The sequence below is a fragment of the Danaus plexippus genome, chromosome Z, assembly GCF_018135715.1.
Source record: "Danaus plexippus chromosome Z, MEX_DaPlex, whole genome shotgun sequence".
Taxonomy (NCBI): Eukaryota; Metazoa; Arthropoda; class Insecta; order Lepidoptera; family Nymphalidae; genus Danaus; species Danaus plexippus.
Window position 1 is genome coordinate 11,514,836 of NC_083559.1, and position 27,994 is coordinate 11,542,829.

At 30.3% G+C, this 27,994-nt stretch overlaps 2 protein-coding genes across 2 annotated transcripts; one reads left to right on the top strand and one right to left on the bottom strand.

Moving 5' to 3' along the window:
• The first annotated feature begins 35 nt into the window (after window positions 1-35).
• On the top strand, window positions 36-12,307 carry LOC116778130 (ceramide synthase 5). Its single transcript, XM_061526005.1, has 8 exons — window positions 36-368; window positions 2,099-2,213; window positions 7,598-7,822; window positions 8,312-8,533; window positions 8,728-8,846; window positions 9,190-9,334; window positions 9,541-9,632; window positions 9,854-12,307. Exons 1-8 carry the CDS (start codon window positions 190-192, stop codon window positions 9,861-9,863), a joined length of 1,107 nt encoding a protein of 368 aa, XP_061381989.1. The 5' UTR covers window positions 36-189; the 3' UTR covers window positions 9,864-12,307.
• On the bottom strand, window positions 12,294-27,728 carry LOC116778129 (RNA-binding protein 12). Its single transcript, XM_032672024.2, has 3 exons — window positions 27,515-27,728; window positions 26,940-27,088; window positions 12,294-15,272 (listed from the first exon to the last, which is right to left on the bottom strand). The coding sequence occupies exons 2-3, from the start codon at window positions 27,080-27,082 to the stop codon at window positions 12,560-12,562; spliced, it is 2,856 nt and encodes a 951-aa protein (XP_032527915.1). The 5' UTR covers window positions 27,083-27,088; window positions 27,515-27,728; the 3' UTR covers window positions 12,294-12,559.
• Window positions 27,729-27,994: the final 266 nt, after the last annotated feature.

The window sequence follows — 27,994 nt, forward strand, 5'->3', positions numbered from 1 at the left end:
GATGGCTACATTATTGTGTTATCTGTGACAGAAGTGGCACATGCTGCCCTCACTCCGCTATCCGCCTCTATCCGTCATTAAATCAAATTAGTAGTAAGGTTTAGTCGATGGATTTAAATTAAGTTTATTGTTAAAATCTAGTATTTATATTAGGATAGTACTCTCGGGTTGCTAAAAAGAAATTTAGCAATGTTGCTGCCTTTGTTGAATGCGTTTTGGAATGAGGATGTCTGGTTGCCGCCTAATACAACATGGGCTGATCTGGCGCCCGGACCAGATAAGGCAGTAATTTATACGGACCACAGGCATGTCTTTTTTCCGATACCGTTAGCACTGGTGTTCATAACTCTTCGCTATATATTAGAAAGGTAAGTGCAACAAATAATATTACATGTACGCTCGAACTTTATTTTTGGGGCGGTAAACGGTAACTTGAGTCATATAAATTGTTTTTTCCACACGTATGAATCTAGTAAAATAGTATATTTAAACGAAGTATAGATCCTAATCTTTCGTGTATCAAACTGACATCTAATTGCATAGATTAATTTACTTGAATTAATATATAATAAAAAAATATTATATTAACAATATGAAATATTCACGTTCTAAACTTGGCGTCGGTTTCTAAACTTGGTTTATTTTTATCTAGTTATTTTTCATTTGATTTTCATATTAGCCTATAATAAAATTATAATAATTCCCTTAAAGTCGTAAGAGAGAAATAAATATATTTTAATTACATGATATACATTATACTGTAAATTTCACAAGGGAAGTCTCAAACGAAACTAAATATGTTCCTTTAATATATAAGTAATACAGAATAAAAACTACATATTAACATGTATAATTAAACATTCCAAGTCTTTATGGATTGTGTGGAACGAAATGTCATAAAAACACAAGTTATAAACATAAAATACATTAAAATAACCAAGTAATAAATAGTTACCTTGACTGTTGTATATCTATAACATATCTTTAATTTGTAATAGTAGAGACAATACTGACTAGCATGAATTTTGTTGTCTCATGGAATATTTAATAGGTTATCACAAAAGGAAAATCAATACCTTGCTGGACATCAATATTATTGGATTTATAGATACACTTGACATTCAACATTCAATTGATTATTTAATGTGAGTTCTTGGATGGTATGAATGTTTTAGTTATCTGTTATAATTTACCATTACGAGTACGTTATCAAATTATTTGAATGTATCCAGTACCAAGTTAACAAGTTATTAAAAAAAAATAACTTATGATTACGGCACTGAATTCTGTTTAACACGGAATTGAAACATTAATTTGACTGTTTTTCTTGCATTGTTTTATAATTTTATATAAAAAATTTAAACATTTTTATCATAACTTGATAGATTTGACCCACACAACTCATTATTATATGAATACAAACATTAATTTTAAATCCAGACTCATGTAATTTTATTGTTGTCAAGAGATTTTCCATTTAATACAATCTTATTTTGATTCCTTTGCTGTCATTTACATGAATAAGTAATTTCTCTTAATATATTTTGCTCCTATATCATAACCAGTTCTTCTATAGATCCCTATTTCTATATATTATCTGTTTTAAAGGAAGAGGCTGTAATTATATACATTTGTCATTTTTTTGTCGAGTTGATATTATAATTGATAATATAATACATACATAATACACTTTCTTATTCTAAGTCAACCTGTTTGATGTGACCTTCACATTGTATTTGTTATTCATAGAAATAATATACCACTTTAATGGCTTTTAAAAAAAATACCAGTTTGATCATTATTATCTATGAATATGGAAAAAATTTTCAAAAAATATATCCAGTTGAAAAGTATGTTTTTCCTATGAGTTAAATGTTAAAATGTCTAGTCATTTTATCACACACCTAACAATAGATTCCATCTGATATGTTGCGGTGATAGAACTTACGTTTGCAACAATTAATTCCTTAATACCAAAACAAACTGTTGTGTTGTTATAGCATATATACAATTATAATACACAATAACATATATTATTTTTATGACGTCTCCTTAGGAATTTATATAAGAGCTATATGTATAAATTTGATTTTTGTAGATTTGTATTTGCACCGTTTGGACGGTACCTCGGTATTAAGGATGTGAAGCCTAGAAAACCACCATCCAACCCAAAGCTTGAAGTTGCATATAAAACTTCTCCGAGGACCAAACAGGTAAGCTATATATTATTCCAATACTTTACTCATTTCTTCACTGACTCACTATTTATTTAACATGATTCAAGTATAAAAATATAAGAATTTTCTGTGTGACATTGCCTTATGTAAATAACTGCTATTGATATATTAGTTATAATAAAGAAATGGATTTTCCTTTATTTTAGTCATAAATGATAATCAATGTTCAATCTCCACTTTCCGGCTGTTTCTTAAGTAATAATAATAATATTATATAATATTATATCAGATTATTGTATTCGTTCGTTATCTTATCCTCTGAAAATAATTTTAATATTGCGTTATATATTTTATTATAACGTTTCCATACTGTTTTTTAACACAGAGATATATATGTAACATAAGGAAAGCTTATAAATAGCTCAAGAATGTTTTACACAAAATGGCTGAACAATGCCATCGATTATTAGAAAAAATGACGCGTGATTGACGATTTCATATTATAATGTATGCTATTGAACAAAAAAATTCATAATCTAGACGTGTTCTAGATTTTAGAGTTTAATGTCATTAAATATTAATCAATATTAATATTGTTTATCCGTGTAAATAATAGGTTTAGTGAAAAATATAATGCGACGCTGGATGTTTAGGTCTGGCTTAACCGCTATTGCCCATTGCTGCGAATGCCGCGCAATGTCATGACTCATTTCCTCCGTTTTTGGTTCCCGACAGCTAGCGTTTCTGTTCCCGACAGTTAGCGTCTATTAAATTTGACGTCACACGACATGTGTCATTATAACGGTCAAGTTTTATTCAAAATTACAAAAGAATGCAACTCGAATAACCTCAATGTAATATATATTTAAAGATTTTTTTTTAATGTAACAGATGCAGATTAAAATAATTATTATGAATTTTCATTTTTGATTTCTTATAACAGTTTACAGAATATAGATTTTATAATTCATAACATTAGTCTGAACATATATACCTAAACGAATTCGTTCGAATTTTTAAACGTCAACGCTATAAAATTTCCAAATTGAGATTTAAACTGTCAATATTGTACGATAAGTTCTAATCAAGTATTTTTCTCTGATAACCTGAGGAGGACGCTATTGATATATACAACAATGTAAGGCTGGTAACCATTTTATTACAAGTGAAAGTCATAATGTCAAGTTAGAATTGTATCCAGATGTTGGAGAGTAATTAAAGAAATAACATATTAACTCGGAAGTTATCATATAGTTCAAGTTATTTTATTTAGAATAATTTTAGAAATGTCACATAGCAACCAAAGTTCATAGAGTCCCCACCGTTAATATAAAGTTTTTAATCTATTTGATTGTTTTTGTATCGCAATTTAATGTTGATAATACACAGCAACTCATCTCATGCCTGACAAACATGTTAATGTAAAAAAGATTGAATCAATTCAATGTAAATGTGTTTCATATTATAATGTCTAATTAATATGTAAGAAATTCGCCTTAATCGTCTATGGTTTTGTTTTTTTTATTGTGTATCCGTTGGCCGGACCATAAACAATTTTCTATTTATGTAAACAGTATATTATAGACCGCGATAATATAAGGCGTTGAACAAAGTCATTTAATATCTTGGGTCAACATAAAGGTCATTACCAAAGTATATTAACCTGGATCGATTTGTTACTTACAATTTTTAAAGGGCAAACAAACAATTAATTTTACTGTTATTTATTTCAATTAGAATACTTTTTTTTTCGTAATGGTATAGCCAATTGCTTTAAAACAAATTCCGGCGGTTTACAGCTTCAGCGGAAGTGAGGGCAGTTGCTGATACTCGACAGTAAGAAGGGGTCTGAGGGACTCTAAAAATATCCAACTATATAAAAAATAGTCTAAAGTAATTTATCGGATATAAAATTATCTATTCCAACTTTTTTTTATTCATTTAAAAATCTTGAGTATATTCAACTCTTTATCAGTATCTGTGGTATAAATAAGCAGAGTATAACAATTAATAAAGTTGTTTGTCTCCGTTTTTAAAACCTTTTATATTTAATCTGAGCTCTTATAATTTAATGTGAATATTTTTTTCAACATAATTTAAGTCAATCGATATATCTTATTGTAAAAACTAGATTAAAAGTCATTTATTATAATTCGTTTCTTTTTCTAGCCACTATACAAGTTTTTAGGATATGAGAAAAAATATAATATTTTCTGTTCTCTTTAATCGGAAGAGCGTTGATTGCTATGAATGAGTAATTTCTAATTGAGACAGTTTTATTTTTTATAGAGTAACTTTAGAAATGTTGATGTTAGGCAGCTGTACTTGGCACTGTTACAACCCGGGGTTTTGAAGATGAATGAGTAGTTGCTAATAAGTCTACATAAAACAGTTCTTGAGTATTAGACTGATGATAACGAAGTGTGATTCTATGGTTTTTAATTTTGTTAACTTCTGTTTACGACTTGACTAACCCTCCTATCTCCAGAAGTATGAGTGTCCGTTTGAAGTACGTTCTCGTAAATTTCCTGATTAATTATTTTTATTATGAACACATAAGATTTTATTAAGGATACATTTTTATATCTAACGAGTTAGTTATTTTTCTTATTTCAAACAATTTGTATCTTTCGTATTTATTTATAAATCTGTCAATTATAATAAATCCGATCTATGGAACTGAAGTATTTGAATACTATGCATTTTATTCCAGAATATTTTAATTTAACTATTCATATATTAATTCAAAGAGAGACATTTTTTTTTCATATGTTAAAGGAAATTTTATATTATAATAGAATAAAAAAATAAATAATCGTAATTTTAAATGAATCCTGAATCGCAAATAAAAATATAATTTCTTCCTGTGTTTCTATTATTGCATCATTGACAAGCAATTTTGTAATATTTCGGGCCCAGAGCGATAAAGTATCAATTAATCATTAATAATTATATCAATTTCCGAATTTTTTAAACTATAAAGTACGGCGTATAATAACCAATATTTTGTTTTTTTTTATCTAATTGCACAGGAAATTATAAAACATATCTAAATAGGCTTTATTCAGATGAGTATTAGAAAATACTTTTATAACGTTAAATTATCATCATAATTGACGTCGTTATAATACAGCCGTTCCGTGTATATTACAGATAAACTAATTACAGCTGTTATTTTATACGTAAAAAAAATTACTCGTTATAAAAAATGGATATAAATTTTGTTGAGTAATCAAATATACGGATAAACAAAGTAAACAAAATGCTATGTAAATTTTTGTCTTTAATTATTTTTGACATGGAATTGAAAATAAAAAGTTACAATAACTATGAAAGCCGACCAGCCTTAGAATATGGATTTTAGAGCCAAGTAATACTTTCACACTTAACATATCTGTACAGACAGATCTTTCATGACGAATATTTCAATAGCGTTTGTGAAAGTGACGGAGTACAATCTAAAGATAGATCTCGTGATGCATAAGATTTTAAATATTACTTACTTTTATATATATTTTTTAAATTATACAATAATTGTAAAGAAGAATACAGATTTTTATATTCGAAGTTGGTTAAAAAAATATAGTATGGCATTTAAAAAACATATGTTCACCGCATAATAAGTAGTAGTTTTAAGAAGTATGGATTTTTAAAAAGAAGAAAAGGAGACTTTTTGTCTTTTTCTAAATCGTACCAATAGGTTTTAATAATAACACATAAAAAAATATTAAATCGAAAAAAAAAAATTGTTAATCCCTTTATATTTAAAATTTTTTCAACACATTCTCCACCTATGTCCAATGAGACCCATAATAGCCCATTTCTTTATTAAAATGTCAATAAATAGAAAGTTTCAAATTAGTTTTGAACAGACAAACCTAAAAAAAATATGGTTTTTAATATAACCCATGAAGCTGCGATATTAGACAAATGTAGATCTGAAATAAATATTGTTCGCTCTGTTCAAAATTTAAAACGGAATATTTTCTGGTTGAATAGTAACAAACTTCAATACGTCTTTCCAAACTAGTACAATACGTTTGTAATACGTGTACGAACGATTATTTTTTTTATCTGACGGACGCGTAATCCTCCATTTCTATATCTTGAAATAGCGATCACTTTAAGAATGCTATTTTTGTATATTTTATTGTCTCTAAACACGGCTTCCTCTCATTACGGTCGGTAACGGGGCCAGGGTCATCGCAGCCAAGCGTGATATTAGATTGTGCTACAGAAGGCCTCGGGTTCAAAACACGATGCGCAAAAACTATGTTCAGTATTTCGCGAATTTTTACGACACAGACAGGGAAAGTTGATGAAAATGACCGCTACAGAATATGGACGATAAAATATTTTTTTCATGAAACCACAGTAACGTAGATTGCACTTCGTACATCAAAGTGTCGCACACTAAAATCTACGTTCATTTTTCGATTCACGGTCACATGGTTTTGGATGTGACGAAAAGGCAAAAAATATTAAAAAAAAAGTGCAACTCATTTCCTGAATATCTCGATGAACAATACAAAACATACTTATTTAACGATTTTTATACGTTTCTTTATCAATTTGATTACATAAGAGTCGGAGTTTAAATTTTGCTATAATTCCTATTAAGGTTGAGTCTGATAACACATGATCATTCATTAATTGAAGTTTTAATGTCAAGGAGTGATCTATAGATATATAATATATCTATAGACATAAAATACAAGGCAAATATAATACTATTTATATAAATACATAATTAATTAATATATTTTTATTCTGTATACGATAGTACCAAAATCTTAGTACAGCTGTTATCAACACAAGAGCCCGTAACGTTGCCGAAATTAAAATTATTTTTTTTAAACATGTGAATGTCTTGCATATAAGTATTGAGCAGAAAAAAGCAGTCAGTTCGAGGGTAGTCCAACAAAATAAAACGACAAAACATATTCAAAATATATTCTTATCATATATTATCAACGCATTTAAAGTGTTCTTATTTAAATTCTCTCCATAAGGAAAAAGAATTAATGAAACCTTCGTTGAGATATCATAGTTAAATTCAATTTTTAAAAAAATGCAATACAGTTTATTGTGTTTCGCTTATCTCGACTCATAAATTTGATAAATCGCAAAGGAAACATTTTTCAATGTAGACGAAATAATAATTTTATTCATGCGATTCAAGATACACTTTTTATTTGAGTTTAAAAGTAGCATTCTGCGATATAAGGCTTTGAACCTAACAGCGTTAATATTGATTTAACATAGAGAATTTATATTTTAAGCAAAACATACATTTATAAGCTAAAAAAATTTAAAATGTCTTATCCCCCCCCTCCCTTCAACAATGAAAATGAATAATAATTAATATAAATGAATGAGAATTGATTTGATTTAAATCAACATAATATTTTTATTTTTAGCAAATATGCAGCCTCGCGAAACAGTTGGATATGTCGGAGCGCCAGGTGGAGAGGTGGCTTCGAAAGCGCAAGTGCCAGGACAAACCCTCGACCCTGGTTAAATTCTGCGAGAACATGTGGAAGTGCACCTTCTACATCTGTAACTTCATTTTTGGTCTCATCGTACTGTGGGACAAGGTCTGGCTTTGGGATATAGACCAATGTTATCTGGGCTATCCCCATCAGGTGAGGCTTCCATCAATTCTCACGGGGAAACTCTCTCCAAATAATCTTATTACAAATTCAATCACAGAGACAAGGCTGTCTTTGTTAAAATTGTCAACAGAAGAGTTATATATAATGATTTAATAATTAAATCTCTCACTTAATTTTGTTGTATTATATTTGACAATTATAATAAAAACTCCTCTTAGTAATAGTTTTGAATATTATGCAACATTTCCTAACAGTAATGTCATCACTCAACCTATGACTCGGTAAACTAGATATTGAAGACTAAAAATACAATAAACTGATTAAAATTCTATTTATGTGCAATGTTTTGAAATAAGAAATAAACATATATTTCTACAAACACAATCTTTATTAAAGTAACCATTAACTTCACAATAGTAACAAATATAATTATGAATGATGCTTTTTAAATCACAAATTCTAGTCGAATTTCCTATGTTATTATCGTATAAGTACAACTAATACTTTATCATATTCCAGGGTCTCACTCCGGACATATGGTGGTATTACATGATATCGGCAGCGTTCTACTGGTCTCTGACCATATCTCAGTTCTGGGATGTTCGTCGTAAGGATTTCTGGCAGATGTTCGTCCACCACATCGCCACCATCTTACTGCTGTCTTTCAGCTGGGTGTGTAACCTTCATCGGATTGGTACACTGGTGCTGCTGCTGCATGACTGTGCTGATATATTCGTTGAGGTATGTTTTATCAATAACAAGTTAGTTGCTGCTGAAGTACTGTAATAAAGTGCCTTTAATTTAAATTTTTCTTCCCGTTTACGATAGTTTTGTAATTATATTACAATTGCTAAATAGACTTATTACATTTTGTTAATATGAGAATTCCGCTTTATAAGTATGATCTGGATAGATAAATTGCATAATGATTTCAGGCGGTGAAAGCAGCGAAGTATGCGGGTTACCAGAAATTGTGTGACAGTCTGTTCGTCGGACTCATTGTTACATGGATTAGTACCAGAGTTGGAATATTCCCATTCTATATTATTTGGAGGTGAGTAAGATAGGGTTGAGATTGGTCCTTTTAACAAGTTTTTCAAATCTTCGTCTTTATATGAAATTTAGGATCTTAATCATAATTAACTTTTATTTATCAATATGAAAATTTGTTTTATATATATTTGTATTATTTGCCTTATCATTTTATGTCGATTAAAATATAAATACATTGTTTACGTTGCAATGCACCATAAGGAAAGTAAGCAATTAAATTTTTATTAAACAACTGACTGTCATAACAAAGTTTAGTCTCCCGAGTTTCTATGCAGACAAATTTTTTAGATACTAAATATTGGTACCAAACTAAGAATAATAAAAGACATTTTGCTTATTTCCAGTACATCAATCCGTGCTCCCATGCTTCTGCCGATGTTTCCGGCCTACTACATTTTTAACTCTCTGCTATGTCTGCTACTGATACTGCACATTGTGTGGACTTGTCTGATACTACAGATAGCCTATATCACAATTAAGGCCGGTCAGGTATGTGAAATTGTTGATAAAATATTACTATTAACTATTCACTAGTAAGTAATCTCCCTCAGAATACTATAATATTGTTTAAATAAATGTATACATTACTAATTCAAAAAAAAAAATACAAATTTTACTACTACATTGTATAATATGTTACCTGTATAATAAAAATGTGGTTTCGTACAAAGATTCAATTGGATTACTGTTCCCAGATGGAAGGAGACATCCGTAGTTCCAGTTCAGAACTGAGCGAGAGCCCTAACCACTCAAACCACAGCTCGCCCACACGAGCCAACAATAAAAAGTAATTCCGTTATATTAAAATCAATTTTCACATACTTAGAAACATCTGAGAAGAAAATTATATTATAAAATCTCTCACAGACATCCTAACAGTAACGATCCATCCATTTGTGCGGATTTCCTGTTAATGTTAACATTATTCAAGCATTTATAAACATTTATTCCATACATACAATATTAATTATTGTTAATTTTGATTAAAATAACAGAGTTTTGTTTCAGGCATATATAAATCCGTTATAAGAAAAATGCAGAAGACTTAAGAGCATTTTGACTTGGTTTGAATAGATAAAGTTTGTGTACATGTATTTATAGCCAACTACGCTGGATTAATGACTATTTAAAATTATGTTGTATTTATATGGTAACATTATTAAAATTGAAAAGGAACAGAGATTATTGTAATATGAAATGTATTCTTATTAAAAGTATTTAAAAGATATTATGTATTATAGTATATACTATATATAGCTGCATATATAGTCATATATCATTCCGTGTGTATTTAGTATACATTATATACACTTCCAAAATTATAGAGATACCATAATTTGCTTAAGCAAAAACACATGTGTCAAGTAATGATAGAAACTTTAAACTCCTTCACTTACAAAACTGTCAGTGTTGCATGAAATAATATAAAAGATTTGTTTTAAATACCAAAAAAAAAAAAAAAGGGAAGAATTTAATAGCGTTTCTAGTAAATTTGATATTTTTTAATATATATTTTTTTATAAATAGGCAAGTGTAAAACTTGGTATTAGATTTTTTTTTATAACAATATTTCTTACATTAATTCCAACAACTCTGCTTCCTCATACATCTAAGTATACATTTTATAGGACATTTACTAGTATTGTATATAAAATTAATATATGTATATTAAGTCTATTTTTCTCTGGGACCACATAATCAGACTTAGTGCACTCGTGTGATCAATATTAAAAATTTCAATAACTTTTATAGTTTACTAAAACTCTAACATAGCTTCCATTGTGAAGGAAATTTAGATTTATTTATTATTTCTATTAAATTTATAACACATTAAATAGCTGGATAGTGAGTGCTAGTTCATCCTATAGAAATTAAATATTTTATAAAGGTATGTCCCTTGTTCGGCATTATATAAAATACTTGCATAAGTGATTTAACAGATTATAATTCTGTAATGTGTTATTAATTTTCCTAAAAAAGTGTTCATTAAATATATTGATACTTTACTGAACATCTCTGTGAATCAAAACAATAATGTAAAGATGTTTGATAACTATTTACAATAACCGCTCATATAAATTGCATCTACTATTTTCATATACTCGCCTTGTGGTATATACATTTTGAGCCTACACCACACTATAGATGTATAAGTCTCGAATAAATTTGTATATTTTATAAATTAGTAAGAGGTGAATTATTTCTATCTATGTATCTGTTCACTGCAACAAGTTTATCTATCATTGTGTAACATTTTAATATTTCTCAAATTAATTATATTTTGGTTTAAATATTAAATATTTTGAAATATTAGATAGTTAAAAAAGGCAAATTTCTGTTGTACTGTCATCCCACGTGTACATTTTTTTTTTTTAATATTTTATTATTTATAAAGTAATTTTAGGGCAAACATTGTTTTTAATGTTATATGTTTACTGTAGCTGTAACGAATTTTAGCTAGTTTTTTTTTTTTCTAAGACCTTTGTGCTATGTTTATGTCCAAAGTGGTCTACCAAATGAATTAATATTAAAACATCACATGTAAGTATGGAGAATAATTGAAATTACGTTTTAATATATATAAGTTCAAGAATGTATTTATATATATTAAAAGATATTAATACTTCTTAATCTTATTGAAAATGTTAATTAAAATATTTGAATTTTTTTTCCTCATAATTTAGAATTAATAATCGCATTTGTAACTGTAATATTTAATAATAATTAAAGCGTGTTACGAATTTATGTATTGGTGTATTTAATATATAAAAAAATATATATAATGGAATTGGTAAATAGATATAATCACACTTAAATTGTAAACAGTAGAATGTTGTCACATGCTGTACGTTTTAAAGTAAAATTATATGGCTTCTAAATAAATAAGTTATTTGAATATTATTGAAAAATAATTCACTTGTAGAAAAATGTTTATTCTGGTAATTGCCATAATATAAAGTACATCTAATTAACTTAAACAGTCATGATGGCCGATATTAATGATATTATTCCAAACTATTTCATTACTTAAAGTATTAAGAATTTCTTTTTTTTTTCATTCACAGACAGACCGTTTGATAAAAGATAGCAATAATTGTGTTGTTCAGAACCAACGGCGTGACGAGACGTCTTTATTGTAATAAGAGTTCTTAGTATCTTCCATAGCGTATTACTAATGGAATCATTACCAGAAAACTACTGCATTAAAGAATTTGTCTATTTTCGTATGTTTATAATATTATTTATCACGCTTCTGCCATAATTTTACATCGGCGATGTAATCGAGGGGAATGTAAAAAAAAAGGAGAATATTACACTTAAAAGGTTTGCTAGGGGCTTACAAGTGTTCAAGCAATATTAAAAATTTCTTAGTGGCAAATGTCACCTAGGCAACCTGCTATGTTAATTATTGTTTTAGGTTATTTTGAATTTGAAAATAAAAGGCCAATTTGAATTATGAAACGTTTATTATTTTTATTAAAATAAACCTATTTATATCGTTACTATATTAATAATATTATATTACACTTAGCGACTACTTTCTCTAGTAGAGGTCCCTTATAGTAACACGAAATGTTCATTTATAACCAAATCGATCTTGGTTTCGATGAAAACAACTTTGTTTTAATATGCATCGGACGAGCGCTCCGATTCTGATTCAGATTGTGATTCGGATTCATCTGTATCAGAGGAGTGGTCCGAGGCAAGCTGATGCTAGAGTAAAGTAAGCGTAATGCGGCGGTCAAAGATGGACGAAAGGTTGTGGGACGACTGTGCACGCTTAGCGTCGAATGGAGTGCGGAACGAAACACGCGCATCTCCTGTGGGTTGACCGCGTTCGTTGTAGCGGCGGATAACGTCATCCTGTGTCAGCTCAAAGTCACTGAAGAACGCGAGGATGTCGTCAATAGTGGCTCTGAAAGGTACATTCTCCATAGACAGCACGCAACCTGGCGTGCCGAAATCTTCGAGTGCTGGATCTGGCTCGTCGTCTCTAGGTGCAGGCGCGCGCATGAAGCCTCGGCCACGGCCTCTTGGGTCGAACCCGCGACCACGATCTGGCCAGCCACCGCGACCGCGCATCATGCCACGCCCTCGGGGATCAAACCCGCCACGATTCATAAATCCGCCTCGGTCGAATCCTCCTCTATCGAATCCTCGACCTCGAAACTGTCCACGATTCGGGAAAAATGGCATGCGAGGTACGTTGACGAAGGGAGGTGGCGGTCCGAGTAGACCCTCTTGAGTCCCCTGATTTGTGTCCTTGGGTCCTTCCAAAGCTTCCTCTACGACACTTCTCAAAACCAAATCGACGGTAACGCGGCAACCATCCAAAAGACTGCCATGCTTAGTGCTTGCTTGCCTAGCTTCTTGAGAGGTTCTAAACTCGCAAAAGCAATCTCCCGAAGGAAGACCGTTGTTGTCTAGCATGAGGTGGATCCTCGCAGGTACGGCTCCCGTGTCTGACAAAAAGTTGACGATAGTTCTGTCCGTAGCTTCGCGAGGAAGACCTTTCATGAGGACGCAATCGAGGGATTCCTCATCAATGTTGAGAGATATAGCCTGGGAACTTGATTGAACATCCGACTTGTTGGGGAAGTTCATTCGGTTGCCCCAATTCTGAATCAAACCTCTATGATCCATACCTCCAAAACCACCGAATTGTGGATTGGGAAAGGGTGACCTAAAATTTTGTGCAAATGCAGTATTGGGAAAGAAAGGCTGTTGTGCGTTATGCATTTGTGGCCCTCCCAGACCGTTATCCAATAACCGTCGCTGACGAGGATCTCGAGGCACAGCCTGTTCTTGTAATGAATTTTTACTGGATTGCGATTTTCCAGACACATCAGAATTTTCATTTTTATCGTTTTTATACTCTTCATCTGTAAGTGGAGTGATAGCTGGATGTCGTCTTCCGAAAACATAAGAATCTTTGCGTTCTAAAGCTATTTTGGCATCATCTGGTTTTACAAACTCAACATATGCATTTTTAGTACGGTTATGGCGACAGTCAACAAGTTGGATCGATAAAAGTGAAAAATCGCTAAATGCTTTCATAATATCTTGTTCTTGCACAAAATGAGGGAGATCTATCAGTTTGAGAACACTGAATTGAGTTTTATTATCGTCTCCTGTATCTGAGACTGTCAATGTAGATTCTTCTTCGTCATTATCCTCACGGTAAGGAAGGAATGAGTCTGTAGCAGCGTCGTAAGTATCATCGTCCAAAGATTCTACAATTACTTGAGCTCCTTTTAACTCATTTGGTTTGCGTTGTAAGGCAAGCTGTTTTGCTCGAGAGTCGCAAAATCTAACAAATATATTTCCAGTTCGCCGACCCATATTATCATTAATCATTTTTATTCCTCGTTTATCGATCATAAAAGGGAAAAAACGACGAACGTCACCATAACTTGTGTGGTTTGGCGCATTTCTTATAGCCACGCAGCAGTCTCTTTGCTGATCTTCAAATCTCGTAGATCGACCCTCACGACGGAATTGATTCCTAGAGCTACTACTTCCACCTCTGCCACTTGAAAATTTACTACCATTCTGTTGCTCTCCTTGGAATGCATTGGGATTACGTTTTTTACCTAATTCTTGTAATTTATTGAATGCCTCAGCTAAAGATGGATCATTGAAACGAGTTTGTGTCAGATCACCCTGACCTAATTGCAGATTAGACATTGCACTATTTGGGAGTATCATACCCATTTGCGGACCGTTAGAATTCAGCAAACCGCCAAAAGGAGGTGTAGAATTTGACAGTGAATTATCAAGACTACTTTCTTGGGATCTGTCCATTGAACCTTGTGGTGATTTACGATCTCCGTTCCGCTTATCGCGTGATCGTCTGGAAGGCGACCTGTCTCGGGAGCGACTACGGTCCTTTCTTTCACGTTTCCGATCTCGTCTCTCCCTGCTCCGACTCCGATCCCGTCGTCTCCTGTCTCTGGATCGTGATCTGTCTCTTCGATCTCGTTTTCTATCCTTTCGATCTCTCGACCTGGACCGTGACCGTGTTCGGCGTCTGTCTTTCTCCTTACTACGTTTTCTGTCAGATTTCGTATCCTCATCCTTTTCTTCTTCAACAGGAGATTTAGCAGGTGGGCTTATAATTGGCGCTGGTGGTTCTATGACGGCAGGTTGTGGTATCTCTTGCGGATTTCCGATACCCGGTATTCCAAAAGTCGATATGCCAGTTCCTAGAGCTGCTGAGAACGGTGTAATAACTGGCGCTGCAGGGGCAGCTGGAGTTGGAGCAGGGCTAGCGGCCGGAGCATTGATATTAAGAAGGGGAACGTTTTGTCGAGCCGCTTCTATCACTTTATGCATCTCCGACCGAGAACTCAGAAGAAGCTTAACTTGGATTTCTTTGATTTTTCCTCCGTCTAACATCATGGCTTGTCTTGCGTCTTCATCGGTACTGTAACAATAAAATAAAAATGACTATAATATAAAACTTACAAATAAAATAGATACAAAATATATAGCTCACAATAAGCTTTATATTATTGAAAGCCAAGACATGCCGTTTTAAGGCTAATCAATATGTAGGTATTTCTTTGATGGGTTGTGTATTTTAAGTGTGATTATTATTGTGTCTGTCTTGACATGATTGCTTAAATAATAATACTCTTTTTATTATAACTATATCTTTCACATGTATTCATTGATAAAAAAAAAATTCAAATAAATGCTGTTACATTTCTTTGAATGTAGGTTTTTAGAACATGGAAAGTTTATTACCAAGCATAATTTTTAATTAAATAAAATAAAGGGTTTACATACCCAAATTAGTTAAGAGCATGCCATATGAACAAATCCTATATTTGAATTAGGTTTTTACATATAGTTTAATTTTAAGATTTTTTTTTGTGTCATTATGGACAGATATATTAGATTTATTGTCTCTATACACTTAGTGTAATTAGATAATTTAACACAAGACTCTAACCCGTTCAATGAAAATTTATTTAAATTAAAATCAACATACAGACATTGGAATACATACACACACGCCCTTATACTCATCTTATTTAAGGATATATGTACTACTTTTATTATCTCAGATAGTAAAGACTGGGAAATTATTAAATATGAAATTATTTTATTTATCTACCCTGAATTAGATTTTTATGTTTCAAATTATTAGTTCAAAAGCAACATGTTTGAAGGAGATGTTTTCAGACGCCTCGTCGACTCGTACACATTTCTAATATTAACAAAATTAATTTCGTTAAGATTTAATGACAATCAACAAAAGAATTAGAAAATTTTGTGTATTTTCTACATCTTAAAAGTTTAAGTTTTCATGGTTGCTAGATGGTTTAAACATAATTAAAATGTTATTTATCGTAAATAAAAAGGTCAACAGTTACTAGTGTCTCGAAATGCAAAACCAAATAGAATATTTTTAAGCTATTTAGAAAACGTAAGAAATCCTTAATCATCCTATTTTTTCTGTATTTTATCATTATTTTAATAAATTGTTTCTATTTTCATTCATACTTCACGTTGTTTTTCATACAAATTATATATTATATAAATAGTGGAAATAATCAGATCAGAACATTTCCGCTCCCAGCTTTCTCTTGGGCCGTTTAATTTTTAATTCTCATGATGGTTCCACCTTTATATATTTTTCCTAATCACAACCTGATCAGAACAATTCCATACTGTTTCTGTATTATTTCAATCAAAAAGATATTTAGTTTTTCGTTTCAGGTTTCGTATTTTAATGATTATTAACTCTCTTCCTTACTTTCACTTTGTGTATTAAGACATTATATAAGTATAATTATACTTCATTAAAGCACAACCCCAGACATTTTGAATTATCTAAATGAGTCCAGAAGAGAGATTATACATTAATCTAAATCTTGGTAAATTTCAACTGTTTTAAGATATATATACTGCTACAAGTTCTTTCAACACCTGTTCGAATGAATTACGGTGAACAAATTAAAAGGTAATAATAAACATATCGCTTAATAATAAATTGACCACATAATTAAATATAATTGTTTAGTCATAAACGTTTAAAGCACAGGTTTCAACATATTTTATTAATTACTGTTATTAGCTTGTCCATTAAAATAATCATGTCGAAAATGCCTTTAAAATATAAACTGAAAGGTAATGTTATAAATGTAAATATAAGTTAACTTTGATGTTTTCAACATTTATGTATTTCAAATATACAAAATAATGAACGTGTAATAAGCTTGTAGTGTAGTATATCATAATACAATAGAATTATGTTGGCTGTGTTGGAAGTATGTGAATTTTCTGGTGAACGGGACGATATGATACCCACATTAAAATAACACGAGGCCGACATATAGATCGTATATCATAATTATTCTTCACAACAGGATCATTATCATCATTATAAGTTCATTTTTATCTAAAATCAAGCTCAATGTTGAAAACATTCGGTGCTATACAGATGACAGTACTGGTGACGCTTCCTGAATGGGCCAAGCAAAAAAAGTACAAGTAAAAGAAAACAGAAAGGGCCTTGGGTCTGAAATTGAGACCACCCTGGACCAGGTCTCCAAATGAAACTAAATATCTCCAAATCTACTGATAATTTCCAAATAAACTCAAACTGGCTCAGATCAATCCCAAGAAATTAGGCGTTTACCACTAAAAAGACACCAGTTACTCTAGCTCCAATTTTCCAGGACATTCCCCTTAAGATGGACCAGAGTATTGAGATCTTTGGGGTTGACATAGCGAACGACTTTCAAATCCGGAGACATTTGGCGGATAAGGCTAAACTAGCCTGTAAAAACTAGGTCTACTGAATAGAGCGAGGCAGTACTTTATACCAGGATACTTGCTTTTATTATATAAAACACAGGATCGTCCCCACATGGAATATTGTTCTCACCTCTGGTCCGGTGCGCACCACAGTACCTACTTCTTCCACTTGACTTCATACAAAGTCGGACAGTTCATTCTATATCTAATCCCGGTAATTCTACGATTGGGATACTTACATAATATGTACGTATCACATAAAGATTTTAGCTACCTTATGTATCTATATATTTGGCGCTTGAACAAGTAATAATTTACATAAGATACAATTTATCATTGAAATTTAAATGTCGGAAACGATAATTGACTCAGTCGGGCAAAGACATTAAATATACTTATTGTATTAACCGACTTCCATTCAAAAACTAACAGATTACTTTTGATTTAAAAACAAACACAATTTCCAACAGAATATACAAGGTAAATCTTTTTTTTTTTTTTGTTATTAATTAATTGAACTTTGTCGTATACCTAGTAGATATTGCTTCAGTGAAATTGTAGTACGTAAATTAAAATTTTCAACTACTGTTTATGTAGCTCTTCAATTTCATATTAGTAGGCTTAACCCAAGTCTAATTCTTATTCACGTACATTATAGTATTAAAGTAGGTAATTGAATGAAAAACTCGAAACGTTACAGCATAAACAAAACCATACAGTCTAGTGCGATATTTACAAATATGATCGACTTTATCTGAGAATAGCATAATATTAATAAATATTAGAATGATAGTAGTTGAAGATATCTAAAAAGTTTAAGAAATCTGCAGACATTTATTTTTAAAACAGCTCTTCATAGATAATAAAATAGGAGTGATGACGAAATGATTTGTTATTATAAAAAAAATATGTCAAAAAGTTTTTTATAATTTGAGGTAAAACAGCACAAACTAAAGAAGACGAAGGTAAAACAGCTAACAATAAGACTTTCAAAGAAAAACCTTGTGCAGTTTTTTGTAGAGCTTATCTACGAACATAAATCGAGTAGGTAACGCCCACGCTAGTGGCCTCATTTCTCTTGGTTTTCATATTCCTGACCTCTTCTTCTTTAAACCATGATATAAATCTGGGTATAAATATCTTATGCTGATGACAGTCTAAATCAGATACCACAAAATAATACAAATGTGAATGGATTATACCTTTTACATTTGATTTCACATTAAGGACATTATATTAGCTTTAATAAAATCTGCAAACACAACTGAAATAGAAATAATTTCTCAGTAGTTTCTAGTAAATTATGAAAATTCTTTTGGCTATCCGCCATAACGATATCGAAGCGACAGTCAATGAAATAATTCAGATAATGTTTAATTTTATCTCACCTCACTCCGCTAATGTCCTAGTTACGAAACAAAGCTTAAAAATTTATCTCAAAATTAAATTTCGATTCGAACATTTAAAAAACAGGTTTGGAATGGAAATAGATGGTACCTTAAAATTTATTATTTACCGTATATTGTTTTAAGAAATTAATTATGATTACGACTTTTAATTTTTCGTTTAAAGTTTATCTATATTTTATCTATTTGAGAATGCACAGAATTAAAAAAATAGTCTAATTTTATATCGGTCTTTGACTGTTACCTTAACTTTATAGTATTTTTTATGAATTCCAGTTTCAATTATAAATTTAATCATAATTTCTGATGCTCATCAATGACAGCTTGAAGACAATTAACTTTTAACCTGTATATAGTAGGGGCTACAGAAGTGAAACGTAGTCTAATCACTCTCGCGAGTTAGTGTTTATTCGGGAATGCAACTTAGTATATTAAACAAATAATTTTAACAGTAAGGATGTATGGTTACTATTTTTCGACTTAATAAACTATGGAATAATAAAAGTTAATTGTAAAACAAAATGAGGAACCAATACTTTTATATTAATGTCATCTGGAACGACAAATCATCACGTACACGTTAACTATACTAGTTCATTTATGTACTTCTACATGTACGGCTGGACCGATTTTAATGAATTATGTGGCACCCTAGATAGTTTAGCTTCACAAAAAGGGCCAGTAGGTGGCACTGCAGTCAGTGTCTAGGTTATTTCGAATGAAAAAGCTGCAACGTAGTTTATTATATCTATTGTTTTTTCACACTTGATACATTTATGTGAGCGTATCTGTGATAATCACACAAGTGTGTGTGTATATATGTATATATAATCATTATTAATCAATACTTAGTGTAATATTAACTTAATTATGTTGTCTTAATTATCTTGTTTGTAACTCAATTAAATAAAAAAACTATAGGAATATATCCTCACATTTACCTTACTATTTTAAAATTCATATTTAGTATGGGTACTGTCACACGTGGAAATGTTTAATTATGAGAGGTGACGAATATAGTGTGAGGTCACGGGGAGACTCTGCATCATCGTTTTGTCACTTTTTCATTTTGAAGCGCTAAAGCTGTAAATATTTTGTTCTTACAATACGCACGGCGAAACCGATTAGCTCACGTATTTCAGTTTAATATAATTTAAAGAATTACGTATGCGGAAAATATAAAGGGAAGTTAAATATGATTTGGAAGGGGTATCATATATCTCAAATATTGTTTTTATAGAACGTGTACCCCCTCGAAGGTCGGGTGAATTAATTTTAGGATAGTATGACACATAAACTTGGAAATGCTTATAATTCAATCATTTCGGTATATATATATGAATGTGTGTGTGTATAAATTATATTATGGTCCCTAAATGAAATCGCATGTGAAAAATTATTTTTGAATAAAGTTACCCTATGTATTTGTTATTTATATTGTCCGGGACGTTTAATATCTTACCTTGTAATACTTATAAAACAAAATAATAATAAAAGGGAATAATTCTAAAATATTTAAATGTACTTTTTCAATTGTATTCCTTCTGAATTTAAATTATCCAAATCCGACATTCGTACAATATTTTCAAGGAACTTAGTTTCTTAACTGGACTGTTGTTACTGCTTGAAGTATTCACTCACCAACATATCACTACATCAGTTATTGAACTGTTTACACTGTAAAACTAGCTCGAACCAAACGACGTATATCAAGCTTTGGTCTCACACATATCTACCATGTATTTTTCACTCGGAAAACTACATATACTTTTTTTTTTACATATAGCACCTACAAATACATTCAATTCAACAATATACGAAGAAATGAGATCATTTTCTTTTAATAAAAATAATGATAGATAATTATTTTTACTATAAATGTATTAATAATCAACTATTTCAATGTTTATTTAAGGATGTCTGTGAAATAATGCCTGCATTTGGTCATTTCAACAAGTTTGAAAAAAAATTTAAATTGTTACAAAGGTCGAGAGATGTTATACCAAATACCTTTATTTTGATGCTTTTTCAGAATCAGTCAGAGAGATTTTTAACTTAGTATAATACTTATATTAAAAAGTTTTTTTTTTTGTTGAATTTAATCTTATATTCTAACCATCTATCAGAAAAACCTTATCAGCGTTCAAGAGATTCCGTCTTGTTTCTTCTATGAACTTGTACGTGATAATATATTCGATCAAACTTCCAAGAATTGTAAGTAAGACAAACTCGATTTACGTATCTGAAAAAACCTAATAGCTTTCCTAACGTATTTGTTATTACTATATGACATCAGCTATTGACTGAAACCTGAATTCTGCTTTTCAATATGTCGGTCAAACCTTTGCCATGGAAGGTTGAACTAAAGTACTTAGAAAATGCAGCAGGTTGTGATGAATGTTATTGTTAGATATTGGAAACTTTCTTACAGGATCAAAATTCCCAGAGGTACCTTTTCGTTTCAGTTTTGAAGGATATAAGTATATCGGACCTTTTTTCCAACCTGTTCCGTATCTCACATTCTCCCTTTCCGAAAACAAAGATTGCATAAGAAGGGTGTTTGATGTCCGTTCAGCCACAACCAGCATGACAAGGGCTTACCTCATAACATAGGTGTAAGCCCACTAAGATCCAAGCTTGCTGATGACGTTATTAGACGTGTGTAGTTATAGTTTTTCGTTTCTTTTTTTTTAGAGACAATGGATACTCTGAGAAATTCCTTACATTTCTTCTGATAAAGAACTTTTACTATTTACATCCTAATGTTGTCATAAAATTTATAGAGATAATAGAGTAAAACACAAATGTTAACCTAAGTTACAATCAGCTACAACATGTGAATAGTTCATTTGTCCTATGAACTATTTCCAATATAGACAATTCAGAATTTTACTCAATGATAATTTTATTTCATATAAAAAAAAAGTTACGTCAAACCTGCGAATAATTTCAGTAGAACGTAAACCAAAAGTTCATTATTATATTTAGAAAATAAATAATTTTTGAATATATTCTATAATTAGTATTCTATTTTTCTGTGAATACTTATTATTCTTTAAAATAAAAGAGTTTATTTGTCGTTTAGTTTCGATGTACTTGCCGAAAAATATTTTATAAGGTTTTGTCTTAACAAATTAATTATGTGAGCATTACTTTTGCCAATAATTTTAAATCCTTAAGGAATCTTTAGCTTTTTACTTTAGAATATATGAAAGAAAAACATTACATAGATCGTTACAATTAAATCACTGTGATGTATTGAAAGGAGATTGTTTCTGGGATAATGACGATTCCAAACTATTACAATAAAAAAATATATTTATAAATATATTTTACTCGAGATTACTTTGATAATGAAACTTAAAGCACTAAGTTTATCTTAATTTTCTTCCTATCCCTAAGTCGCGCACAAGTCCAAACACACCGGCAGTTACGCCTGTAGATAATAGTTGGCGACAGCAGCCACTATCTTCCCAAGGGGTTTACCTATTTGTATAGCTCAAAGAGAATTAAATTGTTTTTATAAACAAACTACATTAATAATGTTTAAATATATTTTTTTAAGTATTTTTATTAAGTTCCAGCAAGTTAAGATTTTTAACTTCTATAAGTTGGCCATACAAGGAAGAGTTTAAAAACAAATGAAATTTAATGTCCGTTTTTGTCATTTTCTTAGGATTTAACATTTTATTTGTATGAAATTTTCATTTAGTAATATTTAACATACTCGACCTCGTGATAGATACATTACTTTAGTCCAACCCTATAAATTCTTATTGTTTTCATTAAAAGGCTAAAACTATTTGGCTGGAGCTTTTGTTAATAACCTACAATATATTGTTATAATACAGAGCCCAATATTCTTAGTATAAAACGCTTTGAATATTAATAAAAAAAAAAACAACAATGAAGTTGTATAAATAAACTGAGGTTCCTCTCTCTTATTTCAGCCAACTGGAATGGGATAATATTTTGAGTAGCTCTACGAGGGTAGGAACGTTTTATTTCTATTTATCAACATCTTATAACTTCCCCCACCAACAGTTGACAACTATGAACCGTTTCTAAAAATAAAAAAAACCTTTGTTTTTAAATTCAGTAATTTAAATTAGTTATGGTTTAGTTAACTGCTAGGTTTCGAGTTTGTAATTTGTATTTGAAAGCTGGAAGGCACTATCTACAGTGCAGAGAAAAAAATTAAGATTACACAATTTAAAATAAAACTAATAATACTTTTTTCAAAACTAAAACTCCTTCAATATAGATAATTTTTAACTTAAATGTAAATCTACAAATTTTAAGTACAATTCTATTGTACTTTTCTACATCGTAAGATTACCTTTCTAAGACTACTTGTAGATTGGTAGATTAATATAATTTTTTCATTCTTCGACACTTTTTAATAAAGTTATTTCAGTTATTTTATTTTATTTATTATCAAATGTAAAATATAACGTTCATTTCAGAAAGACACAATATTATGGCATCAAGATAGTGGAACATTTTTTGACAATCAGTCTAGATTTTTTTTTATTACAAGGCAGAATTTCAGAATCACAAAGGAAATTTATACTTCTTTTTTATCAAAGTACGGATTTTAGCTAAATATGCATAATTATGAGAAAAAATGTTAACAACACCTTTTCACCCGTTATTTGCTGTATTTTAATACATATTTTTGTTGGAGATATTAAGTCGTAGAGCAGTTTCTTATAGCGTCGGAATCTTAATAACGAGTAACAGGTACAATTATCTATACAATTTTTTCTGGGACTGTTTATTGTTTTATATTAGAAAAGGTTAAATAGAGATTAAAAATGCCACCTTCTAGAAGCCTGGCTGTCTTAAAAACAAATCACTATTTCTGTGCGGACAACATTTTGCTTAACAAAGGACTGTTGTGGTCATATTAATAGTTAAGAAAAATGGAGCTATATGGGTAGACGATTAATGAATAGCGAACTGGAAAAAATCTTTTTGCAGAAACTAAAATGTTAAAAACAAAATGTATAACGTTCTAGCCCAACTTATTTTGATTATTAAATTTTAAATGGACCTCAGCAAACCTCCGAAGTAGCTCAAACAAATAGTAATGTTATACACATAATAAGTTTTAGACATATATTATATATATTGTTTTTGTAAGACAATTGATGAGACTTTAGTTATTGATCAAGTGTGTAGCCTCAGATAGCATGAAGTGAGATAGTCTTCAGAATTTTAAGACGTAATTAAAGGTCTCGACAAAAGCATATACCTTATTTCTTAATATCCTCCATGTTTAATTTAAACTTCTTTCAAATATATTCCATGGAATATATTACAATTATTTGCAGATGTATGTAATAATCCTGAAACAGTCGAGCTTAACGATACAGCACAATTAGGAGACACTTGACACCTCGATACTTTCATCATTGTATCGTGAAAGCATGTCAGTGTAAATTCCTATAGAAATCCACACATCATTCCGGCAAGGCAACGGCCTCGAAGCAATAAAATCACGGGAACCGGTAGCGATGCACCATGGTGTCCTGGCGAGGACGGCACGCTGACCGCATACCGTTGTAACTTTGTGTTCGTGACAGTGTTTTGTTTTCGTTCTTAGGCCGAGTCAATACGAACGCCTTGTTGTGACGATGAGATACCGTAGAGCGGGTGAACGTTATAGCGCTTCTTTGATAATGTGAATATGAATAGCGAAGCAACTGCAATGACTAAACATTTTCAAGAGACAATGTTTCCCTCAATGCTTTAATTTGTTTTAATTAAATTTACAGCTTTGTCTAAAAAATCGTTCAATAATGTACTTTCATACATCCAAAAAAAAAAGCTATTAATGTAAAATTTTCACAAGAAAAGCAAGTTTTATTATATAAAGATATATATAATTAATTGTCCTCTTTTTTGAGGAAAGCAAGTATTTTTTGCCCTACACTTTGGCCAGAGTATCACACAAAACACCCAAAATCTAATCTCATTCGACCGTCCATATAGGATTTAGGCAAACCATTAACAACCGGGTTGTGTATTTCCCAGAAGGCAACAAAAAAGATGTTTCTGCTTTTGTTTCCTGTTTTCATTGAAAAACTAAAAATTAATGTCTTCAGTAAACTACCAGTCCTAAATATGGTTGAGAGCCATAATATAATGTCATTTTATATAATTATTTTTGTTGTCAAGTTATTAGTTTTATCATATAAATATGACAAAGCAATCAATAAATAAACGTCAGTTTTTAAATCGATTGTTACTTTTCTTAATTTAATGGATTGTGTGACTCATTGAAAAATTCTAAAGAATTTACAAAAGGAAAAAGACAATGTAAAGTTCTAAGTAACTAAGTTTTTTTAAGTATGTTTTGTGCATCCCACTGTAAAGTCAAGCATTAGTGAAGAGTCCCATTTTAAGTTTCATATGCATACCATTTTTAAGTAATGTCACTAAAGTCCAGATTTTTGATTCCAGTATAAAGAATAATGTCTAAGGTTAGTTATACAAAACTTAAAGCATTTGTCAAATAAACTTGAAAACATATAGTCGTTAGAATGACCCATTTTAAAATAAATTAATGTAAAAGAATACTTGTATAGTCAAACATAGAAATGACTAGAGGTCCGCTTAGGCAACAGAAGTCCTGATGCTGCTCGCCTATTTAAATTCCAAGTCAAACAATGTAAATACCAGCACTAGTAACCACAACATGCTTGAGGCAATAGTTCTAAAAATTTTATTTGCAATGAAAATGTTAGATAACAGATAATAACTCACTTCATTCAACTTGATAGCTCGCTTTACTTAAAGACGTCCGATAATAAACTGTTTGTAAACTGTACCAATGTAGAAGAAATATTTAATATCTTTCAAGTAAGTCTGATTAACATTGATTTAACAACTGATGTTAACCAAACTTTTTTGTTATATAGTTATTAATGTAAGTATACAGTTACATACAGACAAAACATATGTTACTGTAAAGAATACCTATTTAAATTCACACCTTGCATATTTTATTTTTGATCATTTATTAACTTTTTATTAAGTGTAAAAACCTTTATCTTATATATTGTGTATATCTTCTTTCTTTCTTTCTAAGTTTCTATCTGATAATTATACACCTCGGGTAAAGTAGTGATAAAATGTAATGCTATATTATATTCTTCGAGACAAAATATTAAATCTTAATTTTAAACAACCATGATCATTAAAGGAAATCTATCAAATATAGCGAAGATGTTGTTGTTTTTTATCACTGTAGTATGGTACATATTAAAACTTCTTAAATACAGTACAGAGAAATTAATTTAGTATAGTAAAACATGATGCCTACATAATGAACTATTTATTAAAAAAATATATATATTTTATAACTCAAATCTTCCACAAAAGACAATTACATCATTTACAAGTAAATCTACTTTTTCTTAGTCTATTCATTATTGTTTCTTAGTTGTACTGTCATGTGAAGTAGTGTAAGAAATGTCTTTGATTCCTGCTAAACTATTTTTTGTGCTTTTTTGATTAAAATATTAATGCAAATTATTGATTAAGGTCTCTTTGTTCTGAAATATTTTTACTTACCATGGAGAAGACAAGTTTATGTTCAATTAGATTCAGTTCCAAAGTAAATGAATTCCATGATGAGGATAAATCAAATATAATTCCTAATACCATTTACACATTTAATTGGTATGGTATATACATATTTAAATCAAGTTAGTTAAGAATTTTATAATATATGTAACTGAAGAGTATAAAACAGCATATCTTGGGTCCATTTATTTTAAATAATTAATATCACTATCCTATAACCTATTGACATCCAACTTATTGTAATATTTGTAATAAAATTGATTCAAACAAATATTACAAACAAAGTTTAGGTATATGTGAATATTTACTGTATTTCGTATAGCTACCTGAACGCAATGAACGCATCTCCGAGTTCCCCGCCCACAATGTGCACTCCACCCTCGGGTATTGAGAGACCCCGAAAGTAATTTCTAATGTCGAGAGCATTTGCCGACCAAGGGAGGTTCTGCAGTCTAATGATGACACTCATGGTTACCTATAAACAGAGGGAATACGCCTGTCCATTTTATGAATTTATATTTTAGAGAATTCTTATCATGTTATTTTACATTCATAAGAATTATTCTCTGGTTTCTATTTTTGAGTTGTGTTGTGAAGAAGAGACAATCGAATTTTAATGTTATCATAAAACATGTTCTATTATTACGTTAAATACCTCGATTAAACTAGTTCCGTACTGTACAACAAATAGGTATAGGTAATAAGTTTAGAAAATGGTGACTTGTTACTGAATAACAAATGAAATAATAATAATTTTAAAAATAATTTTCAGATTGCTTCCTAAAACATAAACGTAACTGTTTTTAATTAAGAAACATGTTTTCTTTTAGAAGTAGGTTAGACATCACTTATTACGTACGCCATATAACAATGGTGTTACATACAAACAGCAACAACTTACCTACTACTTTTCTAGATCCTGTTTAGAACACACATTAGTAATGAAATGACATATTTATACACAAAATTACCGAATCTAATGATCAGTACATACAACGTTGGAAATTCATCAAATAGAGAATTTTTATGCCGACAACGATGATTTAACTAAAATGGCGTCAACGGTAATACAATAATGGCGGCATCAGCTACCAGCTTCCTGTTTGATTTTTGTAAAGAATATTCGAGGGAAAACACAGATAAAAAAGTAAATATATTTTATTATGATTCAAGTTAAATTATATATTTTGTTAATTTATATATCTAGGTAATAAGTTCTACCATGTTAATATTATTATACAATATATTCAAACAAATTCTTGTATTCAAAATATTATGTATTAAAAATGACTATATATCTACAGTGGAACTCTTTAGGCATTATAAGCGTGTCAATAGTAAATAAACCATATAAGTTCCTTAAAATATGAAACTGAAAGTT

Coding starts and splice junctions, on each gene's coding strand:
- LOC116778129 (XM_032672024.2), bottom strand. CDS start 27,082: ATGAGTGTCATCATTAGACTGCAGAACCTCCCTTGGTCGGCAAATGCT. Junction 15,273..26,939: donor GATGCGTTCATTGCGTTCAG/GTAGCTATACGA, acceptor TTATTGTTACAG/TACCGATGAAGACGCAAGAC.
- LOC116778130 (XM_061526005.1), top strand. CDS start 190: ATGTTGCTGCCTTTGTTGAATGCGTTTTGGAATGAGGATGTCTGGTTG. Junction 369..2,098: donor CTTCGCTATATATTAGAAAG/GTAAGTGCAACA, acceptor TGATTTTTGTAG/ATTTGTATTTGCACCGTTTG. Junction 7,823..8,311: donor ATCTGGGCTATCCCCATCAG/GTGAGGCTTCCA, acceptor ATCATATTCCAG/GGTCTCACTCCGGACATATG.